Source organism: Schistocerca piceifrons, chromosome 3 (assembly GCF_021461385.2).
Source record: "Schistocerca piceifrons isolate TAMUIC-IGC-003096 chromosome 3, iqSchPice1.1, whole genome shotgun sequence".
Lineage (NCBI taxonomy): Eukaryota > Metazoa > Arthropoda > Insecta > Orthoptera > Acrididae > Schistocerca > Schistocerca piceifrons.
The window spans coordinates 944,396,989-944,417,634 of record NC_060140.1 but is presented as its reverse complement, the minus strand read 5'-3'; the positions used below and the strand labels follow the sequence as shown (position 1 = coordinate 944,417,634).

Sequence of the window (20,646 nt, the reverse complement as noted above, 5' to 3'; positions counted from 1 at the left end):
TGTTTTCTCATTTTCACTGAGCATAGCAGCTCCATTGATGTCATTGCACCCAGCGTTTTAATCCGACTCACAGTTCTTAGTGACAGACGGTAAATCATCGAGTAGAACAGGAGTTATATCTGGCGTTCCACAAGGTAGTGTCATAGGCCCCCTGCTATTCCTGATTTACATAAATGATCTAGGTGATAATCTGAGCAGCCCCCTTAGATTGCTTGCAGATGACGCTGTAATTTACCGTCTAGTAAAATCTTCAGACGATCAATTCCAATTACAAAATGATCTAGAGAGAGTTTCTGTATGGTGCGAGAAGTGGCAATTAGCACTAAACAAAGGAAAGTGCGAGGTCATGCGCATGGGTACTAAAAGAAATCCAATAAATTTAGGGTATATGATAAATCGCACAAGTCTAGGGGCTGTCAATTTGACTAAATACCTAGAAATTACAATTAAGAACAACTTAAATTGGAAAGACCACATAAATAATATTGTGGAGAAGGCGAAACAAAAACTGAGCTTTGTTGGCGGGGCACTTAGAAGATGCGACAAACCCACTAAAGGGACAGCCTACATTACACTTGTCCGTCCTCTGCTGGAATATTGCTGCGCTGTGTGGGATCCGTACCATTGACGGAGGACATCGAAAAAGTGCAAAGAAGGGCAGCTCGTTTCGTGTTATCGCGCTATAGGGGTGAGAGTGTCAATGATATGATACGCGAGTTGGGGTGGCAGTCACTGAAAGAAAGGCGGTTTTCTTTGCGGCGAGATCTATTTACGAAATTTCTATCACCAACTTTTCTCTTCCGAATGCGAAAATATTGTTGACACCCACCTACGTAGGGAGAAATGATCATCATAATAAAATAAGAGAAATCAGAGCTCGAGCAGAAAGATTTAGGTGTTCCTTTTTCCCACGCGCCATTCGAGAGTGGAATGGTAGAGAAGTAGTATGAAAATGGTTCGATGAACCCTCTGCCAGACACTTAAGTGTGAATTGCAGAGTAACTATGTAGATGTAGATGTAGACGTAGAACCTTTCTTTTATTACCGTCGTTGCTTCTTAGAAGTTCAGGTTGAACAGTAAGGGAGAAAGTATACATCCCTGCCTTAACACATTCTTCGTACTAACACGTCAAGTGTGACGTTTCAGTGCGACAGTGCTGGAGATTCCGGGTAGGAATATAGTGTTGCAAAAGGGAGCAGCACGGCCATATTAATTGGTTCAAATTTAAATAAAGTACAACACGGTTAGAAATTAGTTATTAATTGCCACAATTTCTGGTTTCTCTAATCCACGAACTTAGCTATGTTTCGCTGTGTTGAGAAGTAGTTGAATTGAATTTCCCATCCAGAATTTGATTTTCTGTGGTTTCCGAATATTATTTCTGCGGAATGTAGGGACGTTTTTTCAAGGTTTCTCATCTTTGTTCATGCGAGCAGTTGTCCCGTGTCTAGTTAGTCCTTCATTGACCGGACGTTAAATGTGGAATTTCTGTATATTTGTGTCTAATGGCCTGTGTGAAATGCATAAGTTAAAGCACAAAGTGATTTAAAGGTTCGTACGCTAAATGTCTCAAAACTTCCTCGAAAAAGAAATAGATATTCGAGATTGATTTACTGAATGAGAAACATGGCGTATTCCACGTGTACTTGCGTTTGTATCGGTGCTCATATAAAAATTGTAGTAACAGATCACTCGCCTTATGGAGAAGCTAGTGGCTAGGATGAAGTCACAAGCGTCATCCAGTTTGTTTTTGCTCCCTGTGGTGTATGTTATCCACATTATCAAATTTGTATTTGACTTTCAAACCAACGCTGGCTACGAGCCTTGAACGAATTCTACGACTAAGAGAAAGGCAGTAATGATTTACACAAGAACCAGTCTTACTAAGCAGTTTTTGGGGACAGTGTATCTGCGCGCCCACGTTACGTTTGTGTGTGTGTGTGTGTGTGTGTGTGTGTGTGACAGAGTAAGAGAGAGTGGGAGAGAGAGAAAGCTCCATCTCTTTTGACGTCAGTGCAAAAAAGACCTACGACTGTAAACTTCTATCTAATCTAAGAGATTTGAGTATCGTTATGCACGTACAGTTATGCCATTGGGTAACGGTGTTGTAAATATGGAACAAGGTTACGTGATAAACCTGTACGACCTGTGTGTCTCTTACTTACCTATGGGCACACGCATTAGTTTACGTTCTCAATGTGTCGCTGTAATTCGGAATGTATCTCGTCTTCTTCTTCTTCTTCTTTTTCCTTGCCATATTTCCCATGTCTTGGGGTCGGCCCTCGTAGTCTTGTAACGCCAATGTGAACATATTTGCGTCACTTAACGGTGCCATCCTATCGTTTTCGGGTTGTTCTGAAATGTCCTAATCGGTCGGCATCCTTGGCCTTTTTTTCGTTATTTTGTGTGAAGTTGTTCTTGCTCTTGTCACGTGGTTAGGTGTAATTAGAAGTCTAGTGGACAGAGCTAAAAGGATTTGTACGCCGGAACACCTGGACGCCGAGTTAAAACATCTAAAGTAGGCTTTTGAGAAGAATGGGTACTCTAGTACGGAAATAGAGTTTTGCGACCGAATAACACGAGGCCTAAGGACAACGATAGGATACAGCGATGGAAGAACACGGTTTGTCTACCCTTCATCAAAAAAGTAACGGATCAAATCGGCAAGATTTTAAGGAAACATGACGTTCGACCTATTTTCAGACCAACTAAGAAAATAGGCCAAGCACTTCGTTCCGTTAAGGACAAACGTCCCCCTCTGTCTGCGAGAGGTGTATACAAGATTCCGTGTACATGTGGTAAGGTCTACTTTGGAACTGCAAAGAGAAGTGTGAATACACGGTTGAAGGAACACAAAAGTCTTTGCCGACTAGGGAAAATAGACAAATCAACCGTGGCGGAACATGCTTTTCAATCAGGTGATCACGTAGTGAAATTTTCGGAAACTGAAGTTTTATGGACTATGACGAATTATTATCCACGGCTATATAGAGAAGCCATCGAAATATTAAACATGGGGATAATTTTAGCAGAAAATAAGAAACCATGAAACGCAGCGATATATGGACAGTGGCACTACAGATTCGATGAGAAGTTTTTATCTTTGACGTACTGTGATCGATAGTTATGTTTCATCTTTGACAAGGTTAATCTCTGCTATCACTTGAAATCCAGACCACGCCCACTTTCCACAGTATTTAGGCCGCTCTTCGACGTCCGACGCGTCAGTCGGCAAGACTCAGCACAACCAGGAGTACCTCCGAAGATGTCCAAAGCAGCTTTGGACGAAACGTCAGCGATAGAAGTGTTCCATGGACCGCGGCCATACAACCCAGAAGAATTCTCAGCAGACGGTTATTCTTGTTGTACAGTTAAAATCACGTCATGTGTTCTGCCCGCACCAACGTAGGCGATTGTCTTGCCGCTCTTTTGCTACGTTAACCGAGCCCCGGTCGTGGTCTCTTCTTACTCTGTCTTTTAGGATTACTGCTCCAGACCAGCTTAGCTTCCCTGTCTCTGTAAGCTGAAGCTTTCGTTCGTCTGAAAGGCGCAAGGCTCAACTTTCTGAACCACGCGTTAGAGCTGATCTTATCGCTCGTTTGTGTACATTTCCTTTGATTTTGACAGGCATTTTCACATGGCAGGTTACTCCTGTTTGTGACCACCAATGCAACCACCCAATTTCTGTACGGTTTTCAATGCCTTTATCTGTGAAAGCTGTAGGTGTTCTTTCCGATCTAAGGTACGTGTACTGATGTAAGGACATTGTCTAAATGTAGTTGCGGTTTGTAACTGGTGGCCGTTCCTGAAGATTAGCAATACATATATTCCGTTTAGTTCTATTTACTCTTAAGTCATACATTTTCTAGCACAGTGCACCAAACATTACGGTCATCTTGAATTTCTGGTAAGGTTCTGCCATTGGAACTTTGTCATCAGCGCATAAAAGTGCCCATGGATTTGATGTCTGCAGATGTTCTGTGACAAAGTTCATGACCAGAGTGAATAGCAGTGCCCTCTGAGCAGGTCCTTGGTGGATCGGAAGTTTTACATCGAATTCTCCGCTGATATCTCCAATGGTTACAACTTTTGTCTTAATAGTATGAGAATATAATGGGTCACACTGAGTGCGAAGAGCCTGCCGTATATCCTTTATTGGCACATGGTATAAAGCTCTTTCGACATCACGAAATGGATGTCTTTCTTTCGATCTTTGTATTTTTCGATTAGGATTTTATCTGGATGTTAGCGGCTGTATAGCGCATAAAACCAGCTTGAAAAACCACGTTGGTTGGGCTTAGTTTTTGTTACCTTATTTAATCTGTTGGAAAGAACTCTTTCGCATAGCTCCAGTGTTTGTGTTATTAACTTTATTGCATCATAGTTTCCACAGTCAGCTGCATCGTCTTTGTTTTTGTAGAACGGGGTCAGATTAATTCGTCTCCAGTCATAGGGAATCTTCGCTTCTACACCATCTGATCGAAAGTATCCAGGAACCCCTGCGTAGTGCTGAATTGGCCATTAAATATCACGAAAGGCGGGACGGCCGGTGTAAAAGGAGACTGGGAGTATTGTGTATGTCAGAAGAGAGCAGCAATGGCAGAATGGAGCGGCCAGAAGAGCTCACTGACTTCGAGCGTGGACTAGTGACTGGATATTACCTGGATAACAGATTTATCAGCGACATTCCAGCCATTCTGAAGCTGTCATAGTCGACTGACGACGATGAGATCGTAAAGTGGAAACTTGCAGGAAGTACCACAACTGAAGCAGGATGAGACAGACCTCAAGTCTTCCACCGCAAGTTTTCACGATCTGGCGCATCCTCAGTACTCCAAATAAACTACGTGTTCTCAAGAAGGCAATGAATATGTGGCGGTCGTCCACGCAAGCCACTCGCAGGGACTCCGTTCTCCTTTGCCGGCTCCTCATCGGCCATACCTGGCTAACGCGTGGTCACCTACTCCGTCACGAGGACCCACCTGGTTGTTGATGTGGCTCTCACATGACTGTCGTCCACATCTTGCTGGACTGCCCAATGTTAGTCGTTCTGCGGCGGACTCTTAACCTCCCCAGCGGCCTTCCTCCGGTGTTGGGCGACAACGCCTCAGTGGCTGATGTTTTACGTTTTATTGTTAAGGGGGTAGATACAGTTATTGCATTGCAAATATTGTTTTGTTATTCCCCCCCCCCTAAAGTTTGCAAGAGAATACTATGAATTTTTTTTTTGCAGATATGTAGATGCTCTGGCAACAATGTAAACAGATATTTGAGTTACAATGTAGGTTGATAAAGCCCCAATTGTCGATGAAAAATTAACGATGCAAATGTGAATATTATCACGTTTTTCGTTATAGAACAATAAGTATCCAATATTTTGCATTTATTTCAATTTAGAATTGTAGGTATAATACACAGTTACAACATCCTCTAGAATCATCAAAGTTCTCTTTGTGTAAATGTTTTTATTAAAAAAGTAATATATAAACAGCTTTTCGTTCAAAATATACAACAAGAAAATCATAAATCATTCAATTTCAATTTTTTTTTAGATCTTCTAGTCAGTGCTGTAGATCATGGAATGGAGAGTGTTCGCTGAAAATTAGAAGATAATATGAGCATTACACAAAGAGTTACCAGGGAAACCATTTTAGAAATACATGAACCGAGAAAATCACCTTTGAAGTTTGAAAATCTTTTTACTGTACCTTAATACAAGTTTTTTGAACTAAAACTGCCCAGATGAATAAAACACTCCTTGATCCTCTTCTTTCCTAGCTTCACTTTGTAACTTGAGAATCTTTCTTGCTTTTCTTGATTCCTTCGTGGACTGTTTTGCCTTTTTTTGGGAACTTGGGAACTGCTTATTCTCTGCATGTCTTCATTCCTAAAATATATTATCATGTTGTGGCCCACGGGTACTTCCAGTTTCTCAAAAACCTTTAATCTGCCATCCATACTATCATTGAAAGTAACCACAGCATCATAAGTCCCAATTTGTACTATTCTCCTTCCAAACAAGCCAGTCTTTGGGCAAACTTTCCAAATTGTTGAGTGGAATGACTCATTGGGATTTTGACTGAATCCACCCACTCACCTTTTTAACAATTTTGGGTCACAAAGATCCTGAAAGATGGGCTTAATTGCTTCCATTACTAACACTGGAAGGTTGTTTTTATGCTTATACATTTTCAAATTATTTTCATGTAAAGCTTTCTGGTACGGGCACCAGCTATCAGCTCCTTTTGGGCTAAGTGAGTGCATTGGATTGTCATCTGTAGAAGATTTGTGAAACCAAACAGCCCAGACAGCTTGTTTCATATTTTCGACAGATGAGCTATTAGCTCTGATTGCATTGCCATAATAACTGGTTAATCAATCAACTCTGCCAGATATTCCTGTATGATTAATGCTGCATTTACCTTGATGCTTCTCCATCCATTCAGCATATTCTACAGTGTTCTTTATATTTTTCCAAAACTGACAAGATTTACAACTCAAAGACAGTAACTCTGTGTCAAGAACTTTACCACATTTTACCCCGATGACTGTTGACACTCCATGTTGTGATGTGGTTCCTCTTGTTAGCCATGAACCATCACAACCAACAGCAGTTTCATTACTCTTCTCCAAAGTTTTTTCCCCGTCAGCAGCTTGTGACATTGACTCTTCTGCTACAGACACAAGACAGCCCAGAAGTTTGTCAACCATCAGGTTGTATGTTGTTTGTTTTATTGGAGGAGGAAAGTCCATCATTCCACAAAACAAGCTGATTCCTGACAAACCTTGTCCTAAGCACCTCATAGTGTAAACGATTTGTCTGTTGATTGCATGCATTCTTTTCTTCTGTCCAATCATGGCACTGTTTGGGAATGCACCAATGTTTCCACATTTACCGCACATTATTGAGACTTTGCAGCCTAAACCTAAAAAAGCGGCATTTAGTTTCACATGTTCACCACACACACAATGTAGGCATCTCTATTTCTTTAAACATTAGATCAATATAAAAAATTCCAATCTTCTCTGGAGATTTCGAAGGCCTATAGTTGCTTTTCACTTTCTTCTTAGAAGCACTTGCTGTGTTACTGCAGTTACCACGGTTACTGTGTCTATTTCCATGAAAATACACACGTTTTGTTTTATAAGATGCCTTGCACTTTCCCATTTGGCAGTGAAAAAGAATTACGTCAGAAATCACTCTGTAGAAAATACTTGAAATCGATCCACATATACAATAATGCAAAGCAAAAGCAGTCAACTATCATTCCTTTGGCCCAAACCAAAGATAAAATATCACTTAACAAGTATGAGAAGTTTAGAGTGCCATTCTATGTCACAGAAGTATGAGAAAGTTGTGTCGAAGATAAAATTAGAAGTCACAAAAGGCAGTTACCAACAAACAACTGAGGTGGGCATGGAATTACCAAATGTCGCCTGCACATCTCTATACATATTAATCAGTAACTCTGCAGCCAATCAAGAAATTTTCATGTAATTTTCACATATGTAAAGGCAAAGAAATGACGAATATTATGGGTCTATTTTCGAAAAGTGTGATTTTTTGGCCATGATTACTGTATCTACCCCCTTAAAGGGGGGTTTATATCACACAATCTAAGGGTGGGCGTCTGGATTTCTTTCCCAGGCCTCCACCCTCCCTCCATTTTAACTCTCCTGCACTCTTTCTTTGCTGTTTATTTGCCTTGGTGTTCTTGTCTCTCTATGCGTTCATCTCGCCCTCTCTTTTAGGCTGGAGATTTTAATGTGTTGCAGAGTGGCTGGCTCATCATTTTTTAAATCCTTGTGACCAGCCAGCCTCGGCCATTTACTATATTATTTTAATACCTTCACTACTTTTTCTTTTAGTGTACGCTTTCTCCTTTTGGTTAGCTTCTTTCGTTTTCTCTTTCTGTGTCGTTTCCCGTTGGTTTTCCGCCCTTTTCCTTTTCCCGGCTCCTTTTGGGAATTGTTTTAATTTGAGACTTGTTTGCATGACCCTGTAGTTTGCTCCCAAACCAACCAACCAGCCAACCAGCCTCATGTACTGGCGGACATGGGTCATAGAGAATGGTTGTAAACAATCGCATAAAATCGGCGGAAAGAATCACCCGTGACTTCCAGATGGTACCAGCAGTCCAGCCAGCACAACGACTGTGAGTAACCAGTTAAAAAGATTCGGCACAAACTCCTCATGAGACACACATTTCTGTTGTCAGTGCTAAGCGACGCTTCAAGTAGCGTAAAGAGCAATATCACTGGGCACTGGACGATCTGGAAACGAGTGGCATGGAGTGCTGAGTCGCGCTGTACCTGCTGTCACTCCAGTGGAAGGGTTTGGGTTTGGCGAATACCTGGAGAACATTCCTGCTATCGTATGTGGTACCAACAGTGAAGCACAAAGGAGTTGTGTTACGGTATCGGGAGGTTTTTCGTTACTGGGGTGTCGTACTGTAATTGCACTTAAGTAAACGATAAATGATATGAACACTTTTTGCGGGGTTACTGCATACAGTAGAGGAACAGTTTGGAGACGATGATTGCTTGTAACACCATGATAATGCGTTCTGTCATAAAGCCAAGGCTTGTGGACAATAAAATTCCTGTAATGGACACGCCTGCCATGAGGCCTGAGTTGAACCCAGTGGAACACCTTTGCTGTGAGTCACAATTCGACTTCGCTCAGATCCCAGCGTTCACCATCACTACCTTCTCTGGCTCGGTTCTCGCGAAAGACCAATGTGCCACTCCTCCACAGGCGCTGAGACACCTGATTGAAAGTGTCGCTAGCAGAGTTGTAGCTGTCATATAGGCGAAGTGCGGACACACCACATATTAATGTCCACTGGTAGGTGTCCGGATACTTCTGATCTTCTAGTGTGCGTTTCGCCTGTCAGTAGTGTTCTCAACATCTGGTGGCGATCAAATGCACCGATCTCGCCGATGTCATGTTGACGTCCAGTGCAAGGGCTTTCCCATTCATTATGGTGGCGAGAGCACCCTCTCTCCAGTACGTCAGTTGATTGCAGTGCAGTTGCTCATGAGCATAATGTGTGACTGTGGTTGGGTGCAGTAGGGACGTGAGCGTGGGTCAACACAAACGTTTTTCGAGATGTTCTCTATTGCTCCCGAGGAGTATTTTATTTGTAAGTCCATAGCTGATAATAATTTTGGATATAGTGATTCCGTACCTACACTTTATGTTTTCTTTTTAATGTTATTTGTCTGTATTTCATTATTTGCGACTAGTTTTGGGCTGGCAGCCCCGTCCTCATATGCTCGTTCATTCTTATAATTCTCTATCCTGTCAAGCTAGAGCCCGGCATCATCACCAGTATCGGCTAAAGAGCTAGGCAATTATGTTCCTTTGTTACTCATTTGTTGGCTGTTGCTTCCATTCTCGGTTTATTCGTCAATGGCTCCCAATATTCTCAAATATTTTTTCGGAAGTTTCCTTTTTTATTTAGTTGTTAAATGTTTTATGTGGGATCGTGTAATTGTCTTGTGAATAAGTTTCTTAAGTGTGTCGGGAGGTACGGGACTTTTTTTTAGCTTGTATAAGCGTTCCTTTCTGGCCACGGGATCAGCGGTCTCATTTCCGTCGAGTCTTACATTAAAACATTACATCTTTAATCCATATTGGATTTCAGTTGCAGTTATTAAGTGGAATAGTTTTGCTGAGATAATTTGATTGGCTACTGTAGAATCAACCAGTATTACACATTTTGTAAATAATTTGATTCTGTGCACGATGTTGTAAACTGATAGTTGGATTGCATGCACCCCAGTGTGAAAGTGCATGTTATGTTGCCCAGAGAAGTGCTGGGAAAACAATTTGCAGTGCACCCTCGGTCCAGCTGTGTCATTACTCTATGATTATGTTACATATATTGTAAGCCGTCCTGGCTCTGAATATTTTTGCTATAGCATTTATTTTTACTGCAGTTGCTTGAAAACCATATTTGGAACTTCCTTCTTAGTAATGTTCTTCATAGTCATCTGATTTTTCATGTCCATGTAATGTAAAGCATTGAAAAGCCTTTTTGGGGTTCTCAGTGCTTATATCTAGACAATTCAGTTGCTTTTTACATACTTCTGTTTGTGTCGTGTTTGATTTAAGGAGTTCGGAGGGCAGATTTAGATCCGTTACAAGAATGGAATATAAATTTATACAAATAAAAATGTTCGTTTGTTCAAAATCGTTTATCTCTGCAAGCTCTTGACCGATTACTTTGAAATTTTGGAACAAGCGTGTTTTTAGGTACTTATTTATGTACTTATGTATATAAAGGGCAAACGTAGATGTTCGTTTCCTCAAAATCTCAAATCTTCGAAAGTTCTTCACATATTGCTTTGAAATTTTGACACAACATTGCATTTGTACACTCGCATGTATTCACATATCTACTAGAACGCCATTTCCTGTGTATGTATTATAAAAGGGAAAACGTTATGAAAATTGTAAGTTTATTCAAGTTTATTCCGAAATTTCTAGACCCATTGCTTTCAAATTTTGAGACAATGTTTTATTCTAACAGGAGTGTGTTTTTAGGTTCCCAATTCTTTCATATGTGTGGATTTTAATACATATAATGTATGGCTATATATATATGTAATATATAAAGGGAAAATATTGTTACGAAAAATCTTAAAATTTATCTTACCGATTTATTTAAAAGTTTTACACGTTACTGCTATAAACGTTTAGACATGTATAGACTATATACTTTTTAATATACAAATATATATACACTACTGACCACGAAGATGACATGCTACAGACGCGAAATTTGACCAACGGGAAGAAGATGCTGTGATATGCAAATGATCAGCTTTTCAGAGCATTCACACAAGACTGGCGCAGGTGGCGTCACCTGCAACGTGCTGACATGAGCAAAGTTTCCAACCGATTTCTCATACACAAACAGCAGTTGCCTGGTGAAACGTTGTTGTGATGCCTCGTGAGAGGAGGAGAAATGCGTACCATCACGTTTCCGACTTTGATAAAGGTCGGATTGTAGCCTATCGCGATTGTGGTTTATCGTATCGCGACATTGCTGCTCGCGTTGCTCGAGATCCAATGACTGTTAGCACAGTATGGAATCGGTGGGTTCAGGAGGGTAATACGGAACGCCGTGCTGGATCCCAATGGCCTCGTATCACTAGCAGTCGAGATAACAGGCATCTTATCCGCATGGCTGTAACGGATCGTGTAGCCATGTCTCGATCCCTGAGTCAACAGATGGGGACGATTACAAGCCAACAACAATCTGGACAAACAGTTCGACGGCGTTTGCAGCAGCATGGACTATCACCTCAGAGACCGTGGCTGCGGTTACCCTTGACGCTGCATCACAGACAGGAGCGCCTGCGATGGTGAACTCAACGACGAACCTGGGTGCGCGAATGGCAAAACGTCACTTTTTCGGATGAATCCAGGTTCTGTTTACAGCATCATGATGGTGGCATCCGTGTTGGGCGACATCGCGGTGAACGCACATTGGAAACGTGTATTCGTCATCTCCATACTGGCCTATCACCCGGCGTGATGGTATGGGGTGCCACTGGTTACACGTCTCGGTTACCTCTTGTTCGCATTGACGGCACTTTGAATAGTGGACGTTACATTTCAAATGTGTTACGACCCGTGGCTCTACCCTTCATTCGATCCCTGCAAAACCCTACATTTCAGCCGTATAATACACGACCGCATGTTGCAGGTCCTGTACGGGCCTTTCTGGATACAGAAAATGTTCGACTGCTGCCGTGGCCAGCTCATTCTCCAGATCTCTCACCAATTGAAAACGTCTGGTCAATGGTGGCCGAGCAACTGGCTCGTCACAATACGCCAGTCACTACTCTTGATGAACTGTGGTATTGTGTTGAAGCTGCATGGGCAGCTGTACCTTTACACGCCATCCAAGCTTTGTTTGACTCAATGCCCAGGCGTATCAATGCCGTTATTACGGCCGGAGGTGGTTGTTCTGGGTACTGATTTCTCAGGATCTATGCACCCAAATTGCGTGAAAATGTAATCACATGTCAGTTCTAGTATAATGTATTTGTCCAATGAATACCCATTTATCATCTGCATTTCTTCTTGGTGTAGCAATTTTAATTGCCAGTAGTGTATTAAAGACACAGTAGTGAAACTTTGTTAGCAAACAGGAAAGTTGTATTTATGGCTCATTGGTTTATGAATAGAATAGTACTACAAAATGTGAATTTGAAATAAAAGTAAACAAGGGTGAAGGTGAGAGAGAGGGGGATCAGGAGATGGACAGAAGGGTTGGAGGAAACGGACAGAGAAAGAGGACAGGAGGAGATGGAGAGAGAGGGTGGAAGATGGACAGAGAAAGGGGGGGAGCAGGTGAGGGACTGCGAGAGGGAGAGAGAGAGAGGGGGGCTGGAGTAGGAGATGAAGACAGAGGGGGTAGGAGGTGAAGGACAGAGAGAGGAGGAAAGAGGAGGAGGTGGACAGAGATAGGGGAGAGGTGGAAACTAGGATGCCTATCCAATTCCTACACATATTAGAAAAGTGTGCTTTCTCTTTTCTTTCTTTTCCATTGAAGCAGACTGAGCGGAAGCAAAGCGCGGCCGGCTACAGCTGGTGAATAGGATAATAACAATAAAGCACCTGTAGTAGCGCAACTGCCTTAAAAAAAAAACCAGAGCGTGAGTAGTGCGTGGTGTGGCAGGGCGAGTACAACGGCATCCACGGCGGCAAGTGGAGCGTGCAGAACCTGCGGCTGTACCTGGAGAGCACCCGGGGCAAGGCCGTCACCGAGCGCCTCTTCGACTCCGTGTCGTGGCTGATCGTGCACTCGCTCAAGGCCGTCGCGCCCGTCATGGCCAACGACCGCCACTGCTTCGAGTGCTACGGCTACGACATCATCATCGACAACAAGCTCAAGCCCTGGCTGGTCGAGGTGCGTGCAGCGGCGTGTCTTCCGCGGGGCTGCGCCGCGCCACTTTATTTATTTATTATTTATTTATTTATTGATTTATTTAACCTGGCAGCATTAGGGCCGTCAGGCCCTGTCTTACATCTAACCAGGCATTCTACTTATTTTACATTCATATGTTTTAGTAGGCACGTTAAACTACATGTAGTACAAAAAGTGAAATAAACATTCACAAAGGTACACTTGGAAAAATACATACATATACAGTTTATATTCGTAGATGATAAGTAATGTTATAGGAGAGAAACAACTTCAGTTGGTAAGACCACATAGATAATATTGTGGGGAAGGCGAGCCAAAGGTTGCGTTTCATTGGCAGGACACTTAGAGGATGCAACAAGTCCAGCAAAGAGACAGCTTACACTACACTCGTTCGTCCTCTGTTAGAATATTGCTGCGCGGTGTGGGATCCTTACCAGGTGGGATTGACGGAGGACATCGAAAGGGTGCAAAAAAGGGCAGCTCGTTTTGTATTATCACGTAGTAGGGGAGAGAGTGTGGCAGATATGATACGCGAGTTGGGATGGAAGTCATTAAAGCAAAGACATTTTTCGTCGCGGCGAGATCTATTTACGAAATTTCAGTCACCACCTTTCTCTTCCGAATGCGAAAATATTTTGTTGAGCCCGAGCTACATAGGTAGGAATGATCATTAAAATAAAATAAGAGAAATCAGAGCTCGAACAAAAAGGTTTAGGTGTTCGTTTTTCCCGCGCGCTGTTCGGGAGTGGAATGGTAGAGAGATAGTATGATTGTGGTTCGATGAAACCTCTGCCAAGCACTTAAATGTCAATTGCAGAGTAGTCATGTAGATGTAGATGTAGATGTAGATGTAGATGAATTAGACATTATGAAAGAGACAGGTTTTAGATAGGAGTGCTAGCAGCGGGGAGTATGAGGGAGACTGATGGTGAAGGGAGGAGAAGAATAGAGAGACATTATGAAACATAATTAAGTAAATATAAAGGAAAAGAAGATTGCGTGGCTAATAGAGATAGATGAAGAGGAACGAGAGAAAGGAGCAAGACAGGAGACACTAGCTTTGGTATTTGACAGATGAGACGATTGGCCTTGTACATTAATTTTGTGGAAAACGCTATGAGGATGATAGTAGGAAATGCTTCAACTTCTTCTTAAAAACAGCACGGGACTGAATTTTGCGCAAGGTAAGGGACAGTTTGTTCCAGAGACGGACAGCGGCAACTGAGAAGGGGTTTGCAAAAGTTTTTGTTTCGCGAGTGGGCACAGTTAAGGATGATACCAAATAACAGAGACCTCGTGTTTCAATTGTGATGGCATGAAAGATGTTAAATCTCTGAAGCAAGGTACTGGGGTGCTTGCGCGGCGAGGAGTCTGTGGAGTAGACATAGGGTGTGGTAGTCACGCAATTTGTCCGGCCGCAGCCATCCTAGCTGGGAGTACGAAGCACTACCATGATCATATCGGCGAATGTTGTGGGTGTAACGCACACAGGCATTCATAGTTAGTTCTAGCCGTCTTTTGTTTTCACTACTACATCACAATAGTGGAGGTTCGGTAGAACGAGTGCTTGCACGAGCTGGCGTTTCAAGTCCTGTGAAAATACGTCCCGAAACTTTTTGAGAGCATAGAGACAAGCAGACGTCTTCCGGCACACTATGACTGTATTCTCCGCCCAATTGAGATGCTCATCCAAAGTTACACCCAAGTTCTTAACTGTTTTCTGATATGTTATTCGAATACCGTCGAGCAGAATAGGAGGCAGCCGTTCGCGGAAATCTGAACTTATTAATTTCTGATGCGCTATTAAGATTACTTGTGTCTTTTTTTAATTTAGTTGAAGCCCCAGGTGTTTCGCCCATGTCACTACTGAAGACGGATCATCGTTCATCTGAGCGATTGCAGTGTTTCCGTCTTCAGGTCTGACGCTTAGGTTGAGCTGGAGGTTCGTCGGCATAGAACTGATATTTACACTCACCAGTGGTAGCTCGAATTGAGCATATGCAGGTAGAAAACTTACAAAGACTATAACAGCAGTGTCGTCATATGCTCAATCAAAATCCAGTATAACAACGTTGCAAGAATGTCAGATTAATGAAAAGCAACCGAGGAGACGCCCAGGCGAAATAGAGTCCGTAGCACAGTGAGAAAACCGGCTGAGTGCCACTGCAGTCGAAATACTCGACGGTAAAATGGTTCAAATGGCTCTGAGCACTATGGGACTTAACTTCTAAGGTCATCAGTCCCTTTGAACTTAGAACTACTTAAACCTAACCAACCTAAGGACATCACACGCATCCATGCCTGAGGCAGGATTCTAACGTCCGACCGTAGCGGTCGCGCGGTTCCAGATTGTAGCGCTATTCGACGGTAAATACGGCCCTGTGTGTTGTGAGCTGGGTCAGCCCTATTACCTGTGGTTAGTCACAAGAAGTGTTGCCCGTGGGACCGGCAATATGTGACTCTCACGGTGATGTCTGGAATGTCACATCGACGGAGCTCCGAGTGGTAAACTGATAACAGCCAGTTCCTTCACCTATACAAAGTACACTACTCGCTATTAAAACTGCAACACCTCGAAGTCGGCATGCAGCATACGTGAAAGCGTGAAGTGTGCTGCGTGATTAGATATGGAAATGGTTAGCGTTTAACCGCAACCCCAAAAAGTAGGGGTCAGTAATACTATTTGCATGACGTACTCTGTACTAATGAAAGATAATCGCAGTTGAATCCTGTACGTTTGTGGGAAATGCGCGTTATACCTCTTGGAAGAAGGTTGGTGGTTGGTTCGGTGGCTGATATGGGCGGGCGGACCAGACAGCGAGGTCATCAGTCCCATCGTATTAGGGAAGAAAGGGGAAGGAAATCGGCTGTGCCCTTTCAAACGAACCATCCCGGCATTCCTCTGAAGCGATTTAGGGAAATGACGGAAAACCTAAATCAGGATGTTAATAATTGTCAACCAATGCTGTACAATCGCAATAAACTCATGAGATGTTCAGGTGAGTCTTCTACACTCCTGGAAATGGAAAAAAGAACACATTGACACCGGTGTGTCAGACCCACCATACTTGCTCCGGACACTGCGAGAGGGCTGTACAAGCAATGATCACACGCACGGCACAGCGGACACACCAGGAACCGCGGAGTTGGCCGTCGAATGGCGCTAGCTGCGCAGCATTTGTGCACCGCCGCCGTCAGTGTCAGCCAGTTTGCCGTGGCATACGGAGCTCCATCGCAGTCTTTAACACTGGTAGCATGCCGCGACAGCGTGGACGTGAACCGTATGTGCAGTTGACGGACTTTGAGCGAGGGCGTATAGTGGGCATGCGGGAGGCCGGGTGGACGTACCGCCGAATTGCTCAACACGTGGGGCGTGAGGTCTCCACAGCACATCGATGTTGTCGCCAGTGGTCGGCGGAAGGTGCACGTGCCCGTCGACCTGGGACCGGACCGCAGCGACGCACGGATGCACGCCAAGACCGTAGGATACTACGCAGTGCCGTAGGGGACCGCACCGCCACTTCCCAGCAAATTAGGGACACTGTTGCTCCTGGGGTATCGGCGAGGACCATTCGCAACCGTCTCCATGAAGCTGGGCTACGGTCCCGCACACCGTTAGGCCGTCTTCCGCTCACGCCCCAACATCGTGCAGCCCGCCTCCAGTGGTGTCGCGACAGGCGTGAATGGAGGGACGAATGGAGACGTGTCGTCTTCAGCGATGAGAGTCGCTTCTGCCTTGGTGCCAATGATGGTCGTATGCGTGTTTGGCGCCGTGCAGGTGAGCGCCACAATCAGGACTGCATACGACCGAGGCACACAGGGCCAACACCCGGCATAATGGTGTGGGGAGCGATCTCCTACACTGGCCGTACACCGCTGGTGATCGTCAAGGGGACACTGAATAGTGCACGGTACATCCAAACCGTCATCGAACCCATCGTTCTACCATTCCTAGACCGGCAAGGGAACTTGCTGTTCCAACAGGACAATGCACATCCGCATGTATCCCGTGCCACCCAACGTGCTCTAGAAGGTGTAAGTCAACTACCCTGGCCAGCAAGATCTCCGGATCTGTCCCCCATTGAGCATGTTTGGGACTGGATGAAGCGTCGTCTCACGCGGTCTGCACGTCCAGCACGAACGCTGGTCCAACTGAGGCGCCAGGTGGAAATGGCATGGCAAGCCGTTCCACAGGACTACATCCAGCATCTCTACGATCGTCTCCATGGGAGAATAGCAGGCTGCATTGCTGCGAAAGGTGGATATACACTGTACTAGTGCCGACATTGTGCATGCTCTGTTGCCTGTGTCTATGTGCCTGTGGTTCTGTCAGTGTGATCATGTGTTGTATCTGACCCCAGGAATGTGTCAATAAAGTTTCCCCTTCCTGGGACAATGAATTCACGGTGTTCTTATTTCAATTTCCAGGAGTGTATTAGAACATGTTACGCTTTTCGGGATTACACCCATCTTCAGACATCACAAACTTCCACTCTTTCCTAACCAACCAGGCGTACAGCCTTGACAACTCAAAGAAAGTGTCGAATAACATATGCTATGGATTGCCGCACGCTGGTTTGAACCGTCGCCCTCCTAATGAGAGTCCAGCGTGCTGAACACCGCGCCACCTCGCTCGGTCTGTAAGACGGAGAGATGTCTTCAGGCACGAGACGAATTGGACAGCTGCAGACTTGTGGTCCATCGAGATTACGATTCATCGTTCCACAGTACCCCTGCTTGTGATCGCACAACTGTGGATCTCAGGATTACGGAATCCGTGGGGTCGGGACTGCCACACTCAGTTCCACGCAGGATCTCAGTGGCCCCACGGGAAGGGCTCCTGAAAGGACAGACATATTGTTTGCTTGGCCGTGCAGGACCGTGCAACTAAATCGTGTACCGTGAATCGGGAAGTGGGTTTGTTTGCAGCGAGGCAAGCAACCAGAGACTGTCGGCACGGCCACCGGTGTTGCGGGTCCACTCGGCGCTATATGTGTCCATATATGGAGCTGCTCCAGTTGCTTTGTCTCCCATATACTAAAACTGAGGTATTAAAAGGTGATCATTCATTGAAATTCCTAGAAGCAACAGGTATTAAAGCTCTCAAGTGTGGCATACAAACCTAGCCGAATTTTTGAATTTTGAGCAGTGTCTTTCGTTATACCGGGTGGTTATAATTAAACTTTCTCTATTTAACGCGTTATAACACGGAAACTAATTACTAGACCACGGATTTTTAGGTCGTAAAAAAGTGTGTTTTAGGCACCTAAAATAGGCTCCTTCAGTAGTTCATTTAGGCTATATAAAACCTAAAATAGGCTCTAATAACAATGATGCAGAGAAAATAAAAATAAATTAAAGTACACAGTGTTCACAGTATGAAATAATTTTCCCATCTGTTGTATAATGCGAAAAATCTTGCAGCCACTGCCTTATATGAGTAGACTTTGAACTAACTGTTTTCGGCTTGGCGCAGTATTCTCACACCGAAACTAGAATTTATTTTGCACTTAGAACGTCAGTAACACTTAACACGTCGGTCGCTACACAGTGTACTGATTTGTTTTCGCTGGGAAAAAGTGAACGATGACCTGTTTTTTTTATTTATTTATTTATTTATTTATGTATTTATTTATATACTGCGGTGCATGGGAGCGGTAGGGGACGTACCGCACTCGTTGCTGGACATATGGCACCTGGCAGATGGCCGCTCCTTCTGAACAAGCGAATGGAATCTACCGGTGCTTCAGATGAAAACATCTCACTACTGGCAAATTATTTTTCGAACCGGAAAATTCACGTATAATACTTTTCACGAAACAGAGTAGTTTGATAGGACTGCCTGTAGACAGCAGCGAGAAAATGCGCAAAGGGCAGTAATTTAGTTGTAGAGGGCGTCTACGATTAACATTGTGATTTTTTAATCCGTGCTCAGCTTAAGGCCTATGAAACCGTTTCTTTGCGAAAATACACAGCTGGCCAGAATCCTACGAACGAAATATTTTAAAATACTTTAGTACTCCAACGTTCGATTCTAATGTGTAACTCAAATCTTTGACCGGTTCCCATTCGCTCACCGAAGTTAAGCATCCGTCGCGCTCGGCACGTACTTGGATGGGTGACCACTCAACCCTGCCGAGTGCTGTTGGTAGTAAGGCAAGCAAAGGAATTGTAAACAGTCTCTAACGACCTTCGCCATCGACGAGACGTAAAGCCCCAAGTTTACTTCCTTTTTCTAATCTTTGAAAACACAAGAACTCTATGTCAGATTAACGAAATAGGTACTTTTTAGGATTTTGATGCCGAAATAGGCAAAATTGGGGGTCAACGTCGAAATACGCAATTTTAAATCCTATAGAACTAACGGTATTCAATTTAGTTAGTCATGAAACGCACTAGTACCAACTTATATGCAAATTGGAGCTTAGGAAAAAAAAAGGTTTTAACCTAAAGATCCGTGATCTATAATAATAAAACACCTATAAAGAGTATTTGGTATTAACAGGGATAGCGATATAAAAAAATAAAAAAAGACCGAAGAGTTAGGCAAATACGAAGCATGAGCGCTTATCAACTAGCCACCTTGCTGCACGCTGGGCAGAAAATATTTTTTTTTCCATCCGTCGTATAGTGTGGAAATACTTGGAGCCACTGTCTTATATGATGAAATAGGCACTTTTTAGGACATTAAAGCCGAAATAGGCAAAAATAGGCACTAACGTCGAAATAGGCTTTTTTAGGTCCTATAGAATTAACGCTATTGAGTGTAAATAGTCATGAAACGCATAAGTACAAATTTGTATGCAAATAGGAACTCAGGAACAAAATAGGTTTTACCTAGAATCCGCGGTCTACTAATTACCTTACGGGTATCAAACTTGGTAGCATTAGTGTCAAGGACATGGGGGAGACAAGTACCGCAGAATCAAATCAATTGAGATACTTTTAATGTCCTGCCACGGAACATCATACCATTACATACGGGTACCATTACTGCTACAAACGGGGCTCAGTGTGTACTGAGCATAAACGGCACACACGATTACAACAGCCAAGTAGATCTGCTATTTCCGAAGATTGCTTTGATACTGGTCACCCCATGTTATATAATAACACCGAGATATTGGCATGCACGTCCAGCTATTGGGACTGTTATTAAAGAGGCAGTTGAGATTAAATTAGCCAGCAACCTCGTTAACAGGGATGGAGGTTTCTGTTTAAACTCTGTTTGGAATCCGGCTCTCTCCCTTGTCAAAAAACAGAGGAACAGAGTCAATGCTACCTCGCCTGCGAATTCGTAGTCTCACCACCGATAGCTCTGACTTTGGTCATCTTTGGTGGGACTAGTGTTCAGTGAGTGTGTGTTATCTTCCTGCTTCAGTCCGAGAACCGAGGTTTTAAATTTGCATGTACGTCGCCTGTCCATTGCAGTTTGCCTTGAAAATGGCGCGGTGTTGTCCCGCTGAAATATCAGCGGTTGCTGAAAGTGTTACCTGGCTGAATTCCCGGAAGTTATTTGATTCTTGGAAGAAGGTTGGTGGTTGGTTGGGTGGTTGATTTGGGCAAGGGGACCAGACAGCGACTTCATCAGTCCCATCGTATTAGGGAAGAAAGGAACCATCCCCGCATTTGTCTGAAGCTATTTAGGGAAACGACGGAAAACCTAAGTCAGGATTGCCGGACGCAGGTTTGAACCGT

General features: G+C 43.7%; 1 protein-coding gene across 1 annotated transcript in view; it reads left to right on the top strand.

Annotated features, from left to right (window-relative positions):
- The window catches only part of LOC124789245 (polyglutamylase complex subunit TTLL1-like), a 117,805-nt gene that overhangs the window by 76,174 nt on the left and 20,985 nt on the right, over positions 1–20,646 (top strand). Inside the window, exon 6 of the mRNA XM_047256539.1 lies at positions 12,700–12,930. Within this exon, the coding sequence (XP_047112495.1) occupies positions 12,700–12,930 (231 nt within the window). The remainder of the gene's footprint in view (positions 1–12,699; positions 12,931–20,646) is intronic.